Genomic DNA, 23,050 nt, shown 5'->3' on the forward strand with positions numbered 1-23,050 from the left:
TGTTTGCAAAAAATAAATTATATGAAGATTGACGAGATTTTTGTTAGCAGTGAAAGCAAATTAATGTATGCGGGAAAGATAAAAATCAGTATTTAAATTGATAATAAAATTAAGAAAGATAAAAAACAATTTGTTAATGAGGTCTTAATACATATTTACACATCATGCATGTGCATGTGTGCACATCATATGCTTTTTATATGTGGAAAGTAAAAAGGCGTGTAACAATCGAAATTGTAACAGATAAATATTCAAAAAACTAGCTTTAATCTTCCTATAATCTATTTATAATTTATCGATAATAAACTGATTTCGTGAATCAATTAAAATATCAAATGCTGTTTCTTTATCTAATATTTGTATCGCAAATCTCGCTCGTAGCGAAAATTATCAAGATGAGAATAATAGGTGCGAGGTTCATGAAACAATTTGGACTCTTACCTAAAGATAATAATTCTACTCATTATTCAGATAAAAGATAATTATGTCTCATTTGTAGTAATTAAAATCGATATAATGACAAAATTAGTGTCTTTGTCACTGCAAAAACATTTTTAGTTTATTAATCGAAATTTAATTGTATAAAATATTTATGATTGTGAAGAAAAAAGTTCTAAAGTTTCACGCATAACATAATTTCGTTAAGAGTTTTGCTGCAGAAAATGCGAAAATTTCAAGCAACTTTGCAATATACTATTAATATTATTATTGCATATATAATATTTATACACCAATGATATGCTCTCTCTCTCTCTCTCTCTCTCTCTCTCTCTCTCTCTCTCTCTCTCTTTCGCTCTCTATTACAAAAAATTATACACAAAAAATTTATACTAAATTATATACATATATATATATATATATATATATATATATATATATATATATATATATATATATATATATGCTTGGAAGCTTTTAACGCATAGTGTTTATTTCTATTATATGTTTACATAATATTCTATGTTTATATTATAAAGTTTATATTATAAAGGTTTATATTATATTATGGAGAGAAAACACAAAAATGATGAATTTCAAAAATCATAATAAGTTAAAAAAGTACCGTTTTGACTTAAAAATAATATGAAAATAAATCATTATCTCGGCAATTAAGAAAAAAGATATCTCAAACAATTTTAGTATTATATTGTTGATAATATCTTGGCGATAAAACTTACAAAATATATGGTTCAATATTACTTCAGTTCGTGTAAATACTTCAAATCGTACATACATATATAATCCCACTCATTTATAATCTATTCTTTGAATCTATAAAATTGTTGACTTGTTGATGCTATTAATTATCTCAAGTGTTTTTCCCAAGTGGCTTTTTGTGATATAAAGGATATCATCGATGTACGGGCAATGACATCACAAACAATTCTGGAAACTACGATCTGACTAATAAGGAAAAATTAAGAACTAAACGATTCTATATTTATAGAAGATTCACATTTATAGACCAGCCGCTTCTCGATCGCATGAATGTTTGTTATAGCTAGAAGGCTAAAAGATAACTAGAAAAAAATATTTTTTTTTATCTATGAGAATGTTAAATACTTGACAATATTCTCCATTACATTTCTTGTTTTATAAACTTCCACAATTTACAAAATGTTTGACACTCATACACATTTAACAAATTTATCATAAATTATACAAAACATGTATAATGTGAAAAAAATAATGTATTTATATGTAAATAATCTGTATAAATGATGAGAGATATATATCTACATATAATGTTTCAAAGAGCATTTCTCATGTTTAATAATTATTAATTTGTTTAATATTATCGTTCAATTATGTCTTCTGTTTACAAAATCTATTTTCTATATTCTATATTATATTCGCGCCACAATATATTGTTACTCATTTGTAAAATATCAGATTAAAGTAGCATTGTCAAACAAATTATGCGTGAGACTTCACGACTTCAAGATTCCGTTCTTCGCGCGTTCTCCTTTTCTCTTAATCTCATTGACCAAGGCCACCCGGTTTTAAATGCGGAACCATTCATCTTCGCATTAAAACGACGTCATTAAAATACTCACAGATTTTCGTACTTCCTGCTGGCTCGCAATATGTTCTAACTAATCATTTCTTTCATTATTCGTTCTTGCATCATTTTTCAAACATATTCACATATGCAGCAATTTGATGCGACTAGTATCGCTTATAAAACTTTTTATAATTACAATTTTTTTACAATTACTTAGCTTATTGATTTTGGTGTATAAAAATATTTCGTACAAATATTGACTAATTATAAAATTGTTAAACCGTAAAGTAGATAAAGAATGAGCATTTTTCAATACTATGCAGGTAAAATTTTTATATGTGTCAAAATAAAATTATATATAAAATAATTAAATTTTAATAAACTGTCTTCTAAACGATCTAATAACTGGACTAAATTTGTGTGTTATTACTTTATGCTAATGATAGAAGACTGTTTTGCGACATCTAGGCGCCAGCGTTTATAAAAAAAATTAGAATGTATTATCGATGTCTCGTAATCGTCTCGGCTTTAAAAGAAGACGTTTCCAAGCATGCAATTGGTAATCATTGTGGATACGAAGATATATTGAGTCTCCTCTTGGCAAAACCTTCACGTCTGTGTACATTATACGCATCTTAATAAAACTGTTGGCGACAAATGCGCAATACGATAACAAGATCAACATTTTCCGTTATTTCGGGTATAAAATCATGCATATATATATATATATATATATATATATATATATATATATATATATACAGGATGTTCAGCGTAACGGTCCGCACGAATTTTGAGACATTTTTGACAAACTTTTTTTAAAAAAAAGTTCATATAGTGAAAATTAATCTGTTTTACGCAAGCTATCATGTGCAATAAAAAAATTTTGAGAAAAAATACATTTTTAGTCAGAGCTTATAAGTGCTGCTATTTAAAATAATGCTGCGAATTTGATATTAAATATTAAAGTGCCACTTATTATAGTACGTTGAATTCGTCTCGAAATCTCCTTCAATATTTTGAAAAAAATTGCATGGTGTTATTTAAAAAATTCAAGGTGACATTGATTTTTTATGAAAAAAAGTTTTTTCTCAACATTTTTTTTATTGCACATAATAGTTTGCATAAAACAAATTAATTTTCATTATATAAATTTTTTTTCAAACTGTCAGAAATGTCTTAAAATTCGTACGGATCGTTACGAACACCCTGAATAATGTAAATAATAATAAATCTTTGAAAGGTGTTTATTTCATGGTGCAAATAATATAGATAAATTCAATCATATAATATAATCGACAACTTTACGGTATATAGAATATAAATACTAAAAAAATTATTATTTTATAATTAAGAAGCTTTTATCTTATGATGAGAGATTCAATTAAATTATTAAAATAATATAAAATATAGGCGAGAAAAGTATCATGCTAATGAGTAAAGAAATTCTAAAATAGGAAAAACATCTTAGCTTTAAAAATTAACAAATCCAAAATATTATTTTAATAAGCTATTCCGCAATTTTTATGTAATGTGCACAATTTATCAAATCTTCGTACACATTGAGTGAAAAATTTAAACTCTTGCAAATATTTGCAAGACTGGTCAAAATATCTTATGCTCATATTGTCATCAGGAAGAAGCAATACAGTGGCCTTGTAATGGCGAATGACACCTTATCACCTGACTAAAATGTTTCAGCTGGAAAATCACGTACGTATTATTCTAAAAAATATAATTATATCTAAACAAACAGATCGATCTCTCACTTGACAAACAGTATTTACCATGCTTGTAGATCTTTATCGCGAATCCGAGCTTAATATAAGATAAAAAGAATGTATATGTATATCCGTACTGCATTAATTTAAGCATGGAAATTATATATTTTAATAAAGCTAAATTAATGCAACTTTGTCGAGTTGTATACAATTCATGATATATAGAAATTTCAATATGTTACGACTCGTAAGAGTGCATAATTCAGATATTAATTAAATGTTTTAATTAGTTATAATATTAGATCATATGTAATAAGTACTTATATTATCATATAGAATTAAAATCATTACATTATAATGCATTAATACATTTATATATATTTTTGACTTATATTCCTCCATATGATGAAATTCATAATGACAATAATTTTTTTTTTAAGTGAATACAAAATAATATAATAAAATAAAATATAAAAATTAATAAATAGTATATAAATAAATAACATAATTTTTTAATGTTATAATCAAATATTTTTAAAAATATATCTCTTTAAAGTCGATTTTTTAAATGAGATAAGTAAAAAAAATGATATTAATTTAACTATATAAGATAAAAAAAATTAAAATTGATATTAAAACCGATATTGTCAAATAAATTATAATATTCATGTTTCAATTCCTGTTAAATTGAATCAATAATATCTACAATTTGTATGTAATGCTGACATATTATTTCGTAGATACTCATAAATAATTAAATTTTTAGTTTCATTGTATGTATATGTCAATAATTCTCAAGTTTCTGATAATTTAAATAAATAATTTTTTGCAACTGTTAAATAGAAGAAAACGCTTCATAAAATAACTATCTTAAAATTCTTTAGAAATTATAGAAATATGATCAGAACTATTTTATACCAAAACTATTTTAAAACATACAGAACTCTTGAAAATCCATTAACGTCTCATCTTATAAAAATATGCCTTTCTCGAGTAAAATTCATTAATAAAAAATTATTTAATACTGCTATTAATTAGAATTCTATAAAGAATGAAAAAATAAAATGCATGTATATGCTCAGAATTATAATGAGAACTGTTTTAGAATAAATAAAATTCCCGAAAATTAACACAGTTTTCACCTCCATTTATATAAATATGTTCCTTTGCACAATATATGTTTAAATATTTATCTATATAAAAAAGAATAATATAATTATTGTATATCCTTAATCACATATTAAGGCTGCAATATGCCCGTACTGAAAATTTAGTTTACGTCACATGCACTATAGATTTTCTGTACTGCAGTGAATATTGGAACACAGCCTATGAATATATGTATATGAAAAAATTATGTTTATTCATATGATTTATCTTTCTTGCATCATTACATTTTTATACGTAGATAAAATATATTTCGACAAAAAAAAATGAATAACATTATTTAAAACGCATTAAGTTATTAAAATTGACATTTTTGTTTTAACTGAAAATATGTAAAATATATATATATACGTCTGTGTGTATGTGACTTTGATAGATAAATCTTATAGTTATAAATCTATAAGTTATTATACATTTTCACTGTACATATATACATAGTTTTAATACATAGTCTTAATTTAGCAAAAACCAGTCAAAATCCCTAAAATTTTCATGCTGTTACTGCAATAGGTTCCTGAATTTTTTCTTTTGTACGATTTTTATTCTCCTCAGGCAAATCCTTTGGCACATCTGGTAGTATAACATTCTTTGGTATTTCAGGAGCTTTCTCATTGATCTCTGTTTTCAACAACGCATCTAATTCTGTTTCAATTTCATCTTCATCAATATTGTCTTCCGCAGTAATTGTTGATGACAATATTTCATCAATTTCTCTCTGCTTTTCGAGACCCTCTCTTGTTTCATCCATTATTTTTTCAATTTCATCAATAGACAACAAATCATGTAGCTGTTTTAGTGCAGTATTACCAATTTTTAGGCCATCAACAACTTTTATCTCAACTTGAGCAAATTCCAGATCATGAACCATACGTTCAAGATTCTCTAACTGGCCATCTACACGTGACAAAACTTGTTCCTGATATTTCTTTTTGCGCAACAAAAGCAATGCACGGCTGTAAAAATAATAAATTGCAAAATAATATACAAAGTATACAAAATTCTATTATATGTCATTAAATGTAATATTAATTATGTAAAAATGTGCAAAAAGATTAAAAATTGACAAGTCTTTACAAGAAGCAGTTATCAATATCAATGCATTGAAATCGAATATAAAGTTAATAGTAAGCAATTGCAAAATATGTTAAGTTTATGTATAATATAATACTTTGCATATATATATAACTGACGATACAAATAAATATAATCCAAAAAATGTGTAATATTAAATAATAAATACTTACTCTTTCTTGCCATTTTTCAAAAGTTCTTTTGCGAGTAATCGTTCTTTCTCTAAACTTTGTTCAATTCTTCTCTGGTACTGTTTAATTTTATCTCTCGCTTGTTTCACTTGCTGCGTAAATACAGAGAATTAAAGTGTGTATCTTTAGTAGCTTCGAGTTTATAATATATACTATTTAAATATTATATTTATATATTACATGTCCAACATGATATTTGGTTTCTAACATATCGCTAATTAAATAACTGTTATTAATTCACGAATTAAATCGAGTTCGATCATTGATAAAAGAATAACTTAGTAAATTTAGATGTAACGTAATGATAAAAGGATTAAAACGACTCCTTACCAAGATCGCTTTGTCCTGCTCAGTAACTCGACTGGGTTGCTTCTTCTTTGCAAAAAAAATTCCCATTTTGACTGCGATATCACGGAATCGCGAGTTGAATATTCAATTCACTCGCGAATCGCGCCGCGTCACGTCTCGTTTGACAGTTGCTGAAAGCGTATCGAGATAACCTCCAAAGTAATCTCACCCTGAACCGACTGGCGGCCATGTTGGACTGTTGGACTAATCGAGATAGATGCTTTGCGATTTGCGATTCTCAATCCTTGCGCCTACGTCACTGCTGATTTAGCAGCAAAATAGGGAAGTACAGAGCTAGAAAGAAACCTGATCGGGAAAGGGGTCACGCCGCTGTTTTTTCGAAAGATGCTTTTTCTAGCTCGTACATTGGCGTCACCTGGATCCATTCGGAGCGAAAATAATGTCTAGCAAAATGCATTTATTAAATATATAAAAACTTTTATAAAATTTTTATATTTTTTATATTTTTTGAATGTAATTTTATTTGATTAATAAGATTTTTTAATCAAGTTATAATTAAAATATTCTTAGGGAAATTAAAAAGCAGGATTCTTTTGGAGAAAACTAAAAATTGGAAATTAACTTTTAAAAAAATGCAAAAATATTAAAATTACTAATTCTTCTACAATTTAAATTAAACATTAAATAGTAGAAAAATGAAAAATAATTATAAAATATTTCAAAAATAACATATGCACATGCTATGTCTTTTTTTATAAATCAGAAATTGCATATATGTATATTTATTATTATGTACAAAATAAAACATGATACACATGTGTGTTACATTTTATTTTATATATTTAAACTTGTATATATGTTTATTATAATATTATATAAATTTATGTAATGTTAAACTTTTAAAGTAAATGCTGTCAATATTAATTATCTGTATTATTGAATATTGGACATATCTATTTGGTACTGATAGCAAAATTATAAATTGTATTCTAATTATAATTATACAATTAATTGTAATTAATTGTAATTATTATAATTGATATGTAATTTATATGTAATTATATGATTGTATTAATAATATAATATAATTATATTAATAAATAATATTAATAAATAAATTATAAATTTAAATAAAATTTCCCTTTTTTTAAATTACACTAATGTACAAAAAAACGACCTATTTCGTCATTATTGATCCATTTCGGCATTGTTAAAATTATAACGGCGTCTAAAATAATACAAATAAAAAGTAAATTAATAATAGTTAATATAAACTAAATATAAAATGAAATAATATAATAAAAAATAATATAACTAAAATAAAATACTTAAATTAAAAAAGAAAAAATAAATTAAAATGAAATGTTATTTTACATTGTGTAGAAACAGATGAGTTTGTAGAACAAATAAGTATAATTTAAAATAAAGATGCATTTAATGACAATCATATCTTCATTTATATGAATTTTATATTTATCTTTTTAAAATAATAAAATAAATAAAAAAAGAAATAATAAATGTACATAAAAAAAATAATGAGAACGTAAAGTAAAGAAAATTAAAAAAAGAAAAAAATGCAAATTTATTTTGCTTTAATATAATAAAAATTATTCTTTATAAAAAAAAAATTACAATAGTGCAAAATATTAATTGAATATGTTCTTATAGGACATAGTGCACTTAAGGACGCGCGTGCACTTAGTTCCCAGACATCACCATATCTTATCATTAAAAAAATTTTTTTTTAATATTCTCGAAAGATATAAAAGTTTAAAATAATATAAATATTGAAAAATCGATGTGTTTTGGATTCTTTCAAACGACTTTCAAATGACTTTTTTTAAATATGTATTTCATTATGTCATACAAACATATGTAATAAATAAAAAAATAGGCATGCACTTGCATTTTCCTAAAAGAAATTTTTTTTTTCAAAAACAATAAAATTTCTTTGAAACAAAAAATTTCCCACAAGTATGTATTAACTGAGAGAGATTATCTCATTTCAAGCTTCAAAAAAATATTTTATCTTTTGTACGTATAGTCACGTGATAGTAATTATAATAACTATAGTAACTATAATATAGTGGGAGAGCTTTTTGCCAGAGAACGATTACCGGACCTTTTTTCGTAAGTCATTTATTTAACTGATGCAAAAAACTTTTATATAATATAGTATTTATCCAAATCCAAAGAAATAGTGACATTGAAAAATGCCAATTAATAAAAATTTATGTTACAAATTGATTTATTATTATTTCTTACACGTTAAAAAGATGCTATATCTAAATTGCAAAGTCTTTTAAAATAGTGAAATATATTTAAATATACAAAAATTTTTATTAAAAGAACTTGGCGCTACTAAATATAGGCTAATCAAATTAATGTACTCGTCACATTTTAAATTTAGTAGCGCCAAGTTTTTATAGAATTCCAATAATATATTGGGAGGGGAGTAGGAAATAATAAATCACAAAGACGTTAGATTGAATTGAACAATGTCCATTATATTATATATTTTATTCCCACATACACACGGCACGTTGTGAACCTTTTCTTAAATATTAATAATATTATCATAATAATAATAATAATAATAATAATCGTCATCATCATCATCTTCATCATCATTATCCTCGTCATCGTCGCAATGATAATAATTTTAATAATCATAAGTAAACAATAATAAACATAATAATGTGAATTCATGAGTTATATTTATATTTATGTATATATATATTTATAATAAATCATATCGCAATAATCATCGCATATCATATAATATATATTTATATGTACAGAAGGGTATAATATTGTTATTCTTTATTAGTTTAATATTTATAATCGCAATATTATATTTATTTTTGTTTGTATACATACACAATTAATTAGATTATCGGCCCTCGCTCGCACCTCATGGCGGATAATTTCTCACTTTCTATCTTTTGTTCCTATCTCGCGCTTTTTCCACTTAAATATCCCGGGACCGAGTATTCTCCCATAATCGCTCGAGTATTGCGCAATCGACCGATCTCACGGTATCTTTTTCCCTATTTGAGAAAAGTATCGTCGACGCATGCGATGAAATTTTTTAATCGGGCCAATCGATCGATTCGCTTTCTCGAACGCAATCTCGGTGCTCCGCGATTGTTTTGTGTTTATCTTACAAAACATCCATTATAGTCTGGCCGCTTTTGGACAGAGAATCGATCTTTCCTTAATCTGACTTTCGCTCCCAAATCTTGCTCGAGTGATTGAACAGATGATGTATATATTTCTCGCAACAATCGCGATCGCGATTTGACATTCGTGAAAAAAGAATCGCTCGATTCTCCCTCCAGCAACACGCCTTTCATAAATATTCTGTACAATGTTATAATTATTATAAATCATCAATATATCTTATATAGTCTTATCATTATGTCATTATTATCGGTAGTGTAAAATTGAAACTTTTACGTACTTACGTAGATTAAATTAGCGTCTGCTCGCCTGCTCGCTAGCAGGCGGCCTATTGTTATGTGTGTATATATATATATCATTTTTTGTTCTTTTTCTTTTAAGTCGATACATAATCGTATAATTTAGTATGTCACTATATGTACTGTAATCGTTTACGATTAGTAAGAATATGTAAAATTGGTATTTCATCTTATCCCTTGGCTTGCTCGTTTATAATTCAATAAATCTCGTTTAAGCATCCACATAATCATTTAATATACATGGAATTAAAAGGGGCTTAGTTATTGCTTGTTATATTGCAAGTTTCCTCATTGCAAGCTATATGCATGCCGTCGAGCTTTTTCGCCATTTTGCTCCTCTTTACCGCTATTGCGATCCTTTCGCTGCGAATCACAGAAAGTATGCCCGAAAGTTTGGTTTTCCTCTCGTTCGCTACATGTCCGATATGAATAATAAGACGTTATTAAACCTAACGTACAATATTTGTCGAATTATTATAATTTGTAGTCGTAGAAACAAATCGGAACTTTTTTAAAATGTCCTAGCATCGACGATGGTATTCTTAATTCATCAATTGGCGTCGTGTGTATATGTGTGTGTGTGTGTCTGTATGTGATAAAATAATAACATTATAAAAATTTATAAATCGCTCAGCTCTTAATAACAATATAATGCGAACAAATTACTAGTACGATTATGGATCATTCCGTATATATATATATATATATATAGTCTTCTAAAAAATATACAGGTTTATAACATTGCACATGAATGTATCTAATGATGCATTTGTAAGTAGGCAATTTCTGAAATAATATATTTACACATAATTTTAAAAATATTAAAAATCTGAAAACAGGCTATATATTTTACAGCATCGTGATGATTGTAATCCCTCATAAATAATAATTTTATTGGTTGTTACTTATTGCACACAAAAAAATTAAATATTTTTGAACAATTTATAATACCTTAAATTACCAAGCCGTGTTACATATGTCACAGATCTATTTGATATGTAAATACATAATTTTTTAATATATATAAAAAATCAACTTTTTTGCCTTGCGGTTTTATAATCAAAATAATATTATTACATAAATATATAAATCCATAATTTTCAAATATATTAATAATTAAAAAAATAAAAATAAATATTTGGAGTCAGCGCAGTGTGTAGGGCGCAAAGAAATTTATTAAGGATTAATCATACAATAAATGCAAACATTCTTTTTTTGATCATCTACAACGCTTTTGTGCTGAAGATTATACACTGCGCTGCGACTCCTAATGTCTATACTTACTTTCTTAATTATTAATATTTCGGAGCTTTTTGTCAATTTTTGTTTTAAATGAATACATATATTATTAAATGATGGTATAATAAATTATCAACAAATAAAAAAAATAAATAGAAATGTAATCGTAATATTTACTTTCATATTTTTGAAACATTTTCCTTTCAGCTATATACAAGCGACAAAAAGATGTTGCGTTAATCTGACGCATTTATAAAGAAGAATATAATATCCAGATGATAATAAAACAATGTAGTTACGTATACGTACGTATACATTGCTTTGTTATCTTCTAGATACTGTTCAAAATTTTTATTTATTGCGCAATAAATTGACACAATATACATACGTTTTTCTGCCGCTCGTATTCAGTCGGCATAAACAGATACTGATAATTATAATATAACACGGCTATTAAAGTAACGCAAAACGTATGAAAGATTGTTCAAGTCAGTGGCATAATCTTGTGTTATATTAATTTGTGTAATGTGGTATAACCAGAATCTGTATTATAGAGAGAGCGTACATTCCAAATTATATATAAACGATTGTTCTGAATAGCATCAATTGAATTACAGTCTTACGGCAGACGATTTGATATCTTATGTGATAAATACATATATATATATATATATATATATATATATATATATATATATATATAGATAGATATTATATAAAACAAAAACTACACCAAAGATACGAATATTCGTTGATCGAAAGACCAACTAATTGAAGAACTGATAATATTTCGCAATTATAATACCGTGCTCGTCAAATAATGAATCTTTTGAAAAAGATGAATCAGCAGATTCAATAATTATATAATGCTACGAGCGCTAATTGATCGGAAGTAACATCTCAAAAGATTCACTTTTTGTCAGATCGTTCCGTTTTTGAAATTATTATCGCTGCGCACGTGTATTCATAAAAATTGATAAGAATCACATAACATACGAATAACATACGAATATATAATGACAATTTTGGTGAAGTCATATGACATTGATTAGTTCGACGGTTAGCAAATCCTTACTGAAGGTCGTACTTTTGCACGCAGGAAGAATATTAACAGTTGTCAATTACGTGTTACGGCACATATGAACGTACGCCAAGTGTAATTACATCATATACTTAGAATATAGCATGATGCCTTGTGAGTGTATATATAACTTATATACATATTTTGTATATGGGGTTATATTTATTTATATCATATTCGTGCGCGTATCCCCCAAAATGGATCGTCGTCGTTCGCCATTTCAATTAATATATCGAACGTATTCACTATTTAGCAAGCCTCTATTAACATAAGTAACTTAGGAACGACAACTGTTCCTCAGAACACGTGTCGGAAACCTGGATGAGACAGTTTAATTCATTCATGGCCGATTCTTATTTGTACGAACAACTCACCGATAGTCTGATTATTCAGAACTTGCGAGAGCGTAGACACAACAGTGCACTATGATCGGCAATAAACGAGTTGGTGCGAGGCGCAATTAAATTGTAATGAAAAAGAGACACACATAACACAGAACTCAACAGAAAAGATCATCAATTTCTTACGAGAAAAATAATTGAACTTCAAATAAGACTCTCATCCTACTTGGCTTCATGATTCAGGCGTAAGACTAGATACACGCGATACCAAACAGTCAATTACCTAACATGAAATTCTTTCTATTTCAGGTTCAACCGAATGTGCTTCTCCTTTTTTCTGTTTGAAGTGTTTTTAAAATGTATATAATTGCCGATAGAGATTCAATAAAGTGGTTTTTATTAATTTATGTATGTTCTCTAAATGAGAAGCGAGTTTAGGCTTAGAATAATTTATGTAAATTTTTATTCTTTAAAATTTGATTTTAAAACATATGTAGCGCTCATTCAAAATTTTTCGCTCTATCTATCATACTTATAACATAATTGATAAAATTTTCTATCGCGCGCGAGCGAATATATAATTAAAAGTGACTTTACATAGCCATCAATCTCTGATGATATTCAATTTTTAATAATTAATCTGCATATTCTCTGAAGTTGCAATATTATAATTTTCTATTTATAATAAGTAAATAATATTAAAATTATTCTAAGCCATTTAAGCCACCAATTAATGCACTCTCATTTAATATTTTAAAAATAATTTTTCTTGCAATAAAAAGTTTTCATATAGTTTATTATTCACGAAAGTAGGAAATTCTTAAATAAACTCGCAATCCTTTTTAAATCAAATATATATGTTTCTCTGAAAAGCACGTCATTTCGGGAACCGTTAGTGTTGTTACTGCATGAAATGTATATTTCATAATTGCTTATCTATCTATAAGCTCCGAAATATTTTTTCCATATTTTCAGAGCTATTCATATCGTCGGAAAAGCCAGGAATCCGATCGCATTTTTTTTTTTTTTTTGAAAATTATTCCGACAAGCGACTCTCACGATACGTTCGAGGAAACCAAAATCAAACGTAATTTCGTGTCGCGCAGCAAAAATACGCTAAAGCAACCGCTCTAAAAACGTATCTTAGAGGAGAAATAGAGGGTGCGTAAAAAGTGATCGATGTCGACAATTCTGTGAGAAGAAATGCAATCTGATTTCTCACCGTGTCCTCACGTTTGTGTGAATGTGTTCCTGGCTGTGTGAACGCACGCGCGTGTCAGCGAATATATATATATGGTGTACGTGTTTATCTATCGCATAGCAAATGCCTGTATATCTATTACAATATATCCTGATCGCAGATTTTTTTTTTTTTACGAAACTGTATTGCGTAAGAATCTCCAACGAGAGAAGAGTTCTACCTGATCGGAATAATCTTAAATGTTGACGGCGTGAAATCGCGATTGTGTGTGCGAAGAAGATCGTGTGTGCACTCGTTAAGTGTCAATTATAATATATCTGCCCATTGTAAAAAGCCGTGTGTGATTTTGAATGTTTGAGCTTGAACAAGTGTAGCAATTTGCGTAGTTGAACGGTGAATCCGTATTGCGTGAGCAATTATTGCCGCGCAATTAGGCAGAAACGCGAAAAAGTTTCGCGTAAACTTCATAATGGATTGTATACGCGCTCGCGTATAGTGCGCTGTAATACTTTACTTCACCCGCCACACAGGCAATAACAACAATTAATCACGAAGGATTCGCGCGTGCGATCTGCTACTGCGCTTCGTTTAAATTATTACTCGATATTGCTTTTTTCCATATGAAGTAATGTGTGTTTCAACTATACTCGCTCGTTTCATTATTCTTTTCACTTGGCAGCGCCTTAAATAACGTGATTCTCAATGCGAAAAACGAGGAGGGAAAAAGAAATCGCTTAATCGAAGGACCGTTATAAAGCCAAAATTCAGTATTAATCTTTTTTAATTTCATTCATTCATTTGCTGATACCCGAATACCACGAAGGAAACGTTAATTGATCATAATTGTTAAGTTAATAGTGCTTCGATTTCATCTATAGAATATTTTCTTATGTTATATATGTGTCTTACAATATTTCATGATTAAATTTATATTCAAGTTCCTCGATGATACTCTGATATCATCATATGCATTTGTTTATACATTTTCTTCTTTTTCCTCTTCTCGTTTGTACCCGGACGTTAAGGAGATAATTCTTACTGATTCGCAATGAGATTTTATGCCGCGATGCAAACTGGATCATTGCGATTGTGTTACGTACGTGTTTGTGCATTTGTGTCTGTATGTGTCTGCGAATGAATGTGTGATGTTAGCGTCTCTCGTACAATCTTCGGTCATGTGCTCCAAAATTTTTCGGTTTATCGCTCATTTACGTAGTAATGTATTATTTAATAAATTAATTAATATCTGCTCCGCACAATTTTGCCGCTCCTTCTCTCTCCAATTTCCTCCTCATTGCGTATATATATGTATATCGGTCATCGTATAATTATTATCTTATTATTTATACGTATATATATATATATATATATATATATATATATATATATATATATATCATGTGCAGTCGCACGAGGGGCGGCTGAATACGACGAGCGATCGATGTCGTATTATTTTATCTTATCTACTTCTCATATCCACATAATTAACTCCTTTTTCATCTAAATAGGTCTTGTAAAAAAAGCTCTTGAGGATCGCGAATAGGCTCACAGGATTTAGCCCACTCTAGCCGCGCCTCGCGCATAACCCTCCTCTTTAGTCACCCCGTTGCTTCCCTCCCCCCAGCTAATTATATCGCAATCGGTGGTGATCAAAAAGTCTCAGTACAATAGTATATTAGTTTTAAAACATCAATAACTATATATACAAATGCATAAAACAATGTTTCAATATATCTGTTCATCTCCATAATCCTCATATCTTTTTTCGCCTTTTATATATATATCTCGTTTATATATATATATATATAATTATAATATATATTTTGCTTTTCTTAATCATTCAATATGTATATTTATATATATATATGTATATTTATATTCATATTTATATATTTATATTTTTGTATATACTAGATATAGATATATATATGTAATATATTTCAATATTAATATATTTTTCATATTTATATATAAATATAAACGCATGGACTATATATATACTCACATATATTTTGCTTGTTCTTGTTTCTTACAGACTCATTTCTCTTTCTCTTTTTTTTCTTCTTCTTCCTCTCTCTATCTTTCTTTATTTTGTTTTTTTCTCCTATTATTCGCTTTTATTTGTTATATATTTTTCCCCTCACTCTTCCTCATTCGTTTACTTTCCCTTTCTCTCTCTCTCTCTCTCTCTCTCTCTCTCTCTCTCTCTCACTTTCTTTCATTCTCACTCATTTATCAACTTATTTGTATATTACGATCGCGTCTTTTTCTAATTAATAATTGATCGTAGATTTTTTTCGAATATGTATACATTTATATATATATTCTTTTTCTCTTCTTTTCAGGAAAGGTTGCCGGAAGAACTCCAATTATCTCAGAGCTATTATGTTTTTGGTGAGTGCTCTTTTGCGTTTTGATATATTGATCTCATAAAATATTATGTGAATTGTGATTTAAAGGCGTAAACCGATATAAAGCGAGAAAGATGTGAAATGAAAAGGAATTTAAATAAACTATTGTTCAAGGAAACTAGAATACTATGAAGAAATTGATAAATCCATAGATTTTAATAATGATATTATATAAAAAGATCTAAAAGAGTGGACACACTGCATGTGTTTCGTAATAAATGATTGCCTTTTCACAAATGACGTATACATGTGTGGAAGAAGAGATTTAATATGTATAATATAATATTTAATAAGAATATTTAATTTTCTTCGTAGTACTCTGTTTTCATTAAACAGTTAGTATTTTTTTTTAGATAAAATGTTTTATCAGAAAATGCATGTTTTTTTTCTGAAACTGCTAACACTACATTTTTTTTGCGAGAATATTTCCTCTTGAGTTTGATTGGCAGTAGTAAATAATTCAATAATCTTGTTCACAAAGTTAATGTTTCAAAAAACAAATTTATGAAATTTTAATTTAAGAGAATATAAATTTTATATATATATATATAATTCTATATAATAATAAAATAAATTAATTTATATTTTATATAGTTTATATATATAATAATATATAATAATATTTATATATATAAACTGTGTATGCGCGAATAAAATTCAAAACTGTAAAAGATTCTCTCTTTCTCTTCTCATCTATCTCAATGAAGTATCAAAAATAAAGTTATTAATTTTTAATCTGACTGCAAAGATATGAATAAAATTTATTTATATTTATCTGCCTGTAATTTATTATCTCATAATAAATATCATAGTTCGTGATAATATTATACATAATAATAAATTAAACAATAATGATTTATGAATTTTATTTTTTTTATTTAAGTTTTATAAAATAATATACTATATATGTAAACACATACATACATTGCAAAATATGTATGTATATGTATGTGTAATAATTAGAAGAGTGTATATATAATACAATAGATTTATAATATACTTAGCGCGCGCGTTAAAATATTTAATTAAGCGTTTCCTTTGTCTGATTGCAATCTTATAATTTTTCGAATCCATAATAAAATATTAAAAATCTTGAATTGTTGCATTGTTAACTTTTTGAACTAGATCATCGAATTGATAATTTATTGTTTAATCTCTATTCATCATAGTCATTTACAGCCACATTTCTGAATTATTCGGTATTTTTGCGAAGAGAAAAGCGTTATAAAAAATTTAATAAAATTTTTGTACAATTTTTTGCAAAAAGATTTGAACAATCGGAAACAAAACTTAGTAATTTGTCTTTGAATCAAGAATAAGATATAATAAATTTTTTTTTTCGGAGTCCGTCCAGAAAATTAAACTGTTGTCTCTCGCGGATAGATGGATATAAACAATTCCGGAATTCTCTCGGCTTTCTCTTCCTAATCGCGAAAAATTACGACTTGTATGCTTAATTGCGATCTTTTTCTCTGTTTTGCTTTTGTTTCTTTTTCCCTATTTCTTAAATATTTTTTTATCTTCTCTCTTCACGGCGCTCTCGCGCATCTTTTCTTAAGCCTATATACGACAAATTTCGCGTTTACGTTCTACATTCTGTTGAGCTGGTGTTATGTCCTTGTTTATATGTATGTGTATGTGAATGTACTTGTATTTTAATCCTTACGGCTTTCTTACAAAGCTCACCCATGTAATTTTATATTTTTATTTGTTACTGTTACGTAAAGTATGTTGTTTCGGTCAATACGGTTGTATCATATTCTTACGATTCATCTCCGCTAATCAAACAAAAGAAAAAGTAAAACAAAAATTAAATATAAATTCAAACGTATGATGAATTAAAACAACGCGAAAACTCCAGCCTGGAGACTTTTATTCAGTAATATATTTATAATTAAATTTATAATTAATTTATATTTTTAACATTATTGCGCAGCAATAAAATTAAATTAAAAACAAAGTAAAATTACTAAAATAAAACATGAAGAACGAGCAAACAAGAACGCGCGAATATACTTTTTTTTAATTTTAAAGCGAGGATATTTTGTGACTGCAAGATTGCAAAAAACATTAATAAAAGATATATGCGTATATAATATATAATAAAAAGATTCTGATGTAAATGTATAAATTAATTAATTAAAATTAATAATTTTTAACATTAATTATATGAATATAATTCAGAAATATATAGTAATCGATATATATATTAATAATTACTCAGAATTAAGTAGATACAAAAAAATCATAATATATTAATAAACAAAATATATTCAACGATTGTTATATTATGATAAATTTAACATAATTTTTGAATCATTTATTTATATGTTAACTCAATTTCAATGCAATTGAGCTATTAAAAGCCGATTAAATTTTATTTATGAACATGATATTGTGAACACATTATTCTTTTGTCTCTAATGTATATGTATAACAAGCGTATTATATTCAATTGTAAGTTTATTAACCGCATGCTTTCGTTTTTATCGGCTTTCAAAGTCAGAATGATATTGTAGTCACAAATTATCTCTACTTTATAGTATATTTAATCACATTTATATTTAGCCAAATTATTTTTTTTCCCAACAATCAACATTTTAATCTTCTATTTTTGTAAATGAAAAAAAAAAAAAAAATGTTTCGAATCTATTTTGATATTTGATTCATCACTTCCAATGCATTTAAAATATATGTTAATTTTTGTTTTTGTCATACACACAATATCAATTTTTATCAAATAATAGTTTCCAAAATAAAAAAATTATTTATACTTTTGATTAAAAAAGGCAATCGTCTGGATAAGATTAATCACTTTTTTATATCTTATGCAATATGTTTATTTTGAATATTTGAGGATATCACGCTTCTCTCTTTCACGCTTTATCAATCTCTGGGTTATAATGAGACATTTAATCATTTTGTTTTGTTCACAAGGGAATGGGCGGTATACAAAATGTGGGTGACACATGCGATAGTTCGTCCACTCCGTTCCTCTTTCCTCTTTCCTCTCTCGATGCATTGCTCCTCTCAAATCGAGTTTATACATATCGCATACATAATTTAGGAACTTAAGAATACTGTGACTTTTTGTCAATACGCCCTAGTCTCCACTATTCTGTCACTGTACGTCTCTTTGTGGTCATGAAAAAGTATTGCTAACGTTCGTTAAGAATTGACTCGTTTTGCACGCATATTATATTCTCTCTCTCTTTTTCCTCTGTTGCGTGCACATTCATCGAGAAAAAAACAAAGTGGCTGCCGTTCCACGTGACGCACGTATCTAATTTAAAGTTATTCTCTTTTTTTTGTTTACCCTGTTGTTTAATGCAATAATAATAATAACAGCACGTAATAATCGCGCGTTTATTCATCGTTTATATAATTATAATTAATCGACTGATGACTCGATTTTCTTGCGCGAATTATACTCAATTATAGTAATGATAATAAGGAACTATATTTATTTAGCGATATTAACGAAACGCGAATGTTCCAGTTATATATATATTACGCGCATAATTTATTAAGGGTGCTGTGATCTTTGTCACTAGAAAGAAGGGAGGAATCTTTCACAAATTCCTCTGTCAACATGTGGCAAGATATTTCGCGCATTCATGTACTATATATTTTAAATGCGCTATTATTTTACCACAACCATCCCACGATTGCTTTCTTTATGTCTTAAAAATCGAGAAGTTTTATAATACGATTTGTAGACGAGATGTAGACGAGATGTGTACAAAAAGAATTTAGTATCATCCATTTTTAGAATGCAATATCGTGATATGTAGAAAAAAAATACATGCGTAATAAAAATGCAAATAATTGTTCTAATGTCAGTTAATATATTAATAATTAAAATAATAAATTAAAATCAAAATTAATACAAAATTTGCATTTCTTTTGTTCATATTAGAGTTAGAATTTTAATCTAAAAACAGAGATATCAAACCAATAATTAATTGAGCATGATAGTTGATGCAATTTTAACAATGATAATTTACAAATAATAATTATGGCTCATGCTTGATAATTCATTATGATATATATACGTTAAACTTTTACAGAATTAGATTGTTCGGTTATTCAAAGAAGTATTACTAAATATCGATCACCTCTTCGTCTGAGAAGTTCGTTCTTTAAAAAGTCAATTTCATTTTTTATGTTAATTGAAAAATTCCTCTCATCTTTCCGCGTAATATTATAAGATCACGAGAAATTTAAACCTAAACCAATCACGAGTAGACCATTAAAATCTCTCAATCTTCACCTCATTCACTCGTCAATTGGACCGCATTATACAACTTAGAATGAATGATACTCTCTGAAAAAAAAAAAAGGAGTGATCAAACAGCGTTGGCTGAGAATGCAAGAAAACGACCACAGAATTCGACATTTGAATTAAAAACGTCGTTTGTTTCTGCATTGTATAGCATAGTCCAATTGAGATTTCGGGTTTCAAAAGGGGCCCACCCCTCATTTTCGTCGAGCGAATTTTGGGCCCATTTTAACATTCACAATTGTATTACTGGAAGCGCGAATGAACGCAACATCCGATGATGTCCAGCCATATTTTTGCGATATATAGATTATAATATAATATTCACTCTCACGTTTATGTCTTTCCTCGCTAGCCCGTTTAGTCCCTAGATCTAATCGCGACGCTAATTAGCGACCGCAACATTTTAATTCTAAAGTGTAACGCTTTTTTCGCACTCTCACGCACGCTCTTATCGTCTTTCTCCCTATTCCTTTCTCTCAATCTTTCTCTCGCATAATTTTAGGTTTTCTGTTTCTTTTTTTGTTTTTCTTTTTTAATACCTCCACGTCCTCCTCCTGTTAAGTTAGCATTTAAAATGTATCGTCGACCGATGCTCTGTACATCGCAGACGAAGATTACGCGATATCTCTATGTATACATTTGCTAGCTTTTTTCTTCAGCTCGATCTTTTTCTAATCGTTTGATCTCCCTCTGTATGAATTTTAAGTTTGCACCTACATTGGTTGACACCGACGCTGATTAACTTTCTCGGTCTGTCTTGTGTTATATATAAGAAGGATTAGAATCTAATAAAGGTCAAATTGCTAGACTCATACGCTAACCAGAATTAGTTAATCCAGTTTGTCGGTGTAACTCAGCCTTAGACGATTAGACGCCGGGGATGTGTTTCGTAGTTCTCGTGTGTGCGCGTGTGCGTGTGTGTTTGTGTAAAGTGTGTTGCGGTTGTTTGCCGCTGAAAAAACTCTCGTATCTTCTTCTTATTTTATCGCGTTGACTCGTCTATAGGGTCATGCATATACAGCATTATTTTAAATTAATTATAGGGTAATTCGCGTAATATATGTGTATATATAACGGGGGTTACTGCACGTAATCGGTTTTAAAGCTATACAGTGGCCGATTAGATTCATAACAGTCATCGTCCGGCGCCTCCGAAAGCGGAAGCTCCGAGCGGAACTTTTGAAGCGAGCATTCAATGTCAATTAGAATTACAAAATAGCATAAAATGCTTATTTTCATCCTTGTCATTTTGCTATTTTTTTCTTTTTCTTTTTTTCTGAAAGTAAGGACATCGTTGTCGCCGTAATATAAGTTAGTTACAATCAATATAGTAATAAAAAAATGATGAATGATGGCTTGAAAATGATTTCGATTACCACAAAATATCTTATATAATGTCGTAGATCATTGTATTTTTTTCTATAAAGTTTATTAATCATGAATCCATAATAAATTATATTCGTGCATTAAGCACATTCCTTTTGCGACATAAACAATGTAATATGGATAAAAAGCTATTTTGTAATTCTAACGATATCATCTAGTACTGTTCCTTCCTTCTTCCGAATGTCTTCCGATATTACGTCTCTCATTGTTTCGGACTTACCTCGACGGCCCGATAAATTCAACGCAGCTTTCTTGCATGTCTCTCCTTCTATCCGCAAATAATGCTAACAGCGTGACGTCAAATATATAACACGCCTACGTATGTAACTCCCTCACTCACTTGCCGCTATATCCTTCTGTTATTTCGTTGCGCACCCGGGAAAGTAAAGCTGCGACAGGATAGGAGAGAAGCACCGTTCCGCCATTTAACCAGCGAAAAGGCACGTTGGGAGAGAAGAAGGGGCTTGAATATCTGCACGCGCAGAAAGAGCAGCAAAAAGGATCTCTTGATTTATCCACTCTACTTTTTCGTCAGCCTTTATCCCTCTTCTCCTTTTCTCTCTCTTCCTTCCCCGCGCCGTCGTTTTTCTCGGCCGCCATTAAATTCCTCAGCCTTTCCCGCGCGCATACGATTAAAACTTGAAAGCCCAGAAACAAGGTCTTTCCCAGGTGTGAACGCGCATGTGTCTATTTATTATGTAATGTATTTATACGCGGACACGCGCAGTGCGCAGGGCGCTCGTTAATAATTGCAATCGCCATAATAATATCATGTAATATGTAATTAATAGTTATAATATATATTCGTGAGAGTTGGTATATATGTATTTATCTCTTCCGTTTCTTTATTTGCCTTAAATATTAAAGATTATCGTCTAATAATTATCAATTATTTATATATTTATATATATATATATATGTATATATATATTTATATCTTTATATATATATATACTATTTATATATTCTAGACTTAAATGTTTAAATATTTAGCAATTAATAATATTAATTTAATTTATTATATTATATATATGTGTATATATAGATATATATACATATATATATATATATATATATATATATATATATGTATATATATATATATATATATATATATATGTATATAATATTATATTATTATTTCTTTTATTAATGTGTCG

General features: G+C 28.1%; 1 protein-coding gene across 1 annotated transcript; it reads right to left on the minus strand.

Annotated features, from left to right (window-relative positions):
* Positions 1-4,481: 4,481 nt before the first annotated feature.
* LOC126849794 (charged multivesicular body protein 6) lies at positions 4,482-6,692 on the minus strand. Its single transcript, XM_050592036.1, has 3 exons — positions 6,486-6,692; positions 6,138-6,247; positions 4,482-5,846 (listed from the first exon to the last, which is right to left on the minus strand). Exons 1-3 carry the CDS (start codon positions 6,549-6,551, stop codon positions 5,384-5,386), a joined length of 639 nt encoding a protein of 212 aa, XP_050447993.1. The 5' UTR covers positions 6,552-6,692; the 3' UTR covers positions 4,482-5,383.
* Positions 6,693-23,050: the final 16,358 nt, after the last annotated feature.

The sequence above is a fragment of the Cataglyphis hispanica genome, chromosome 5, assembly GCF_021464435.1.
Source record: "Cataglyphis hispanica isolate Lineage 1 chromosome 5, ULB_Chis1_1.0, whole genome shotgun sequence".
Taxonomy (NCBI): Eukaryota; Metazoa; Arthropoda; class Insecta; order Hymenoptera; family Formicidae; genus Cataglyphis; species Cataglyphis hispanica.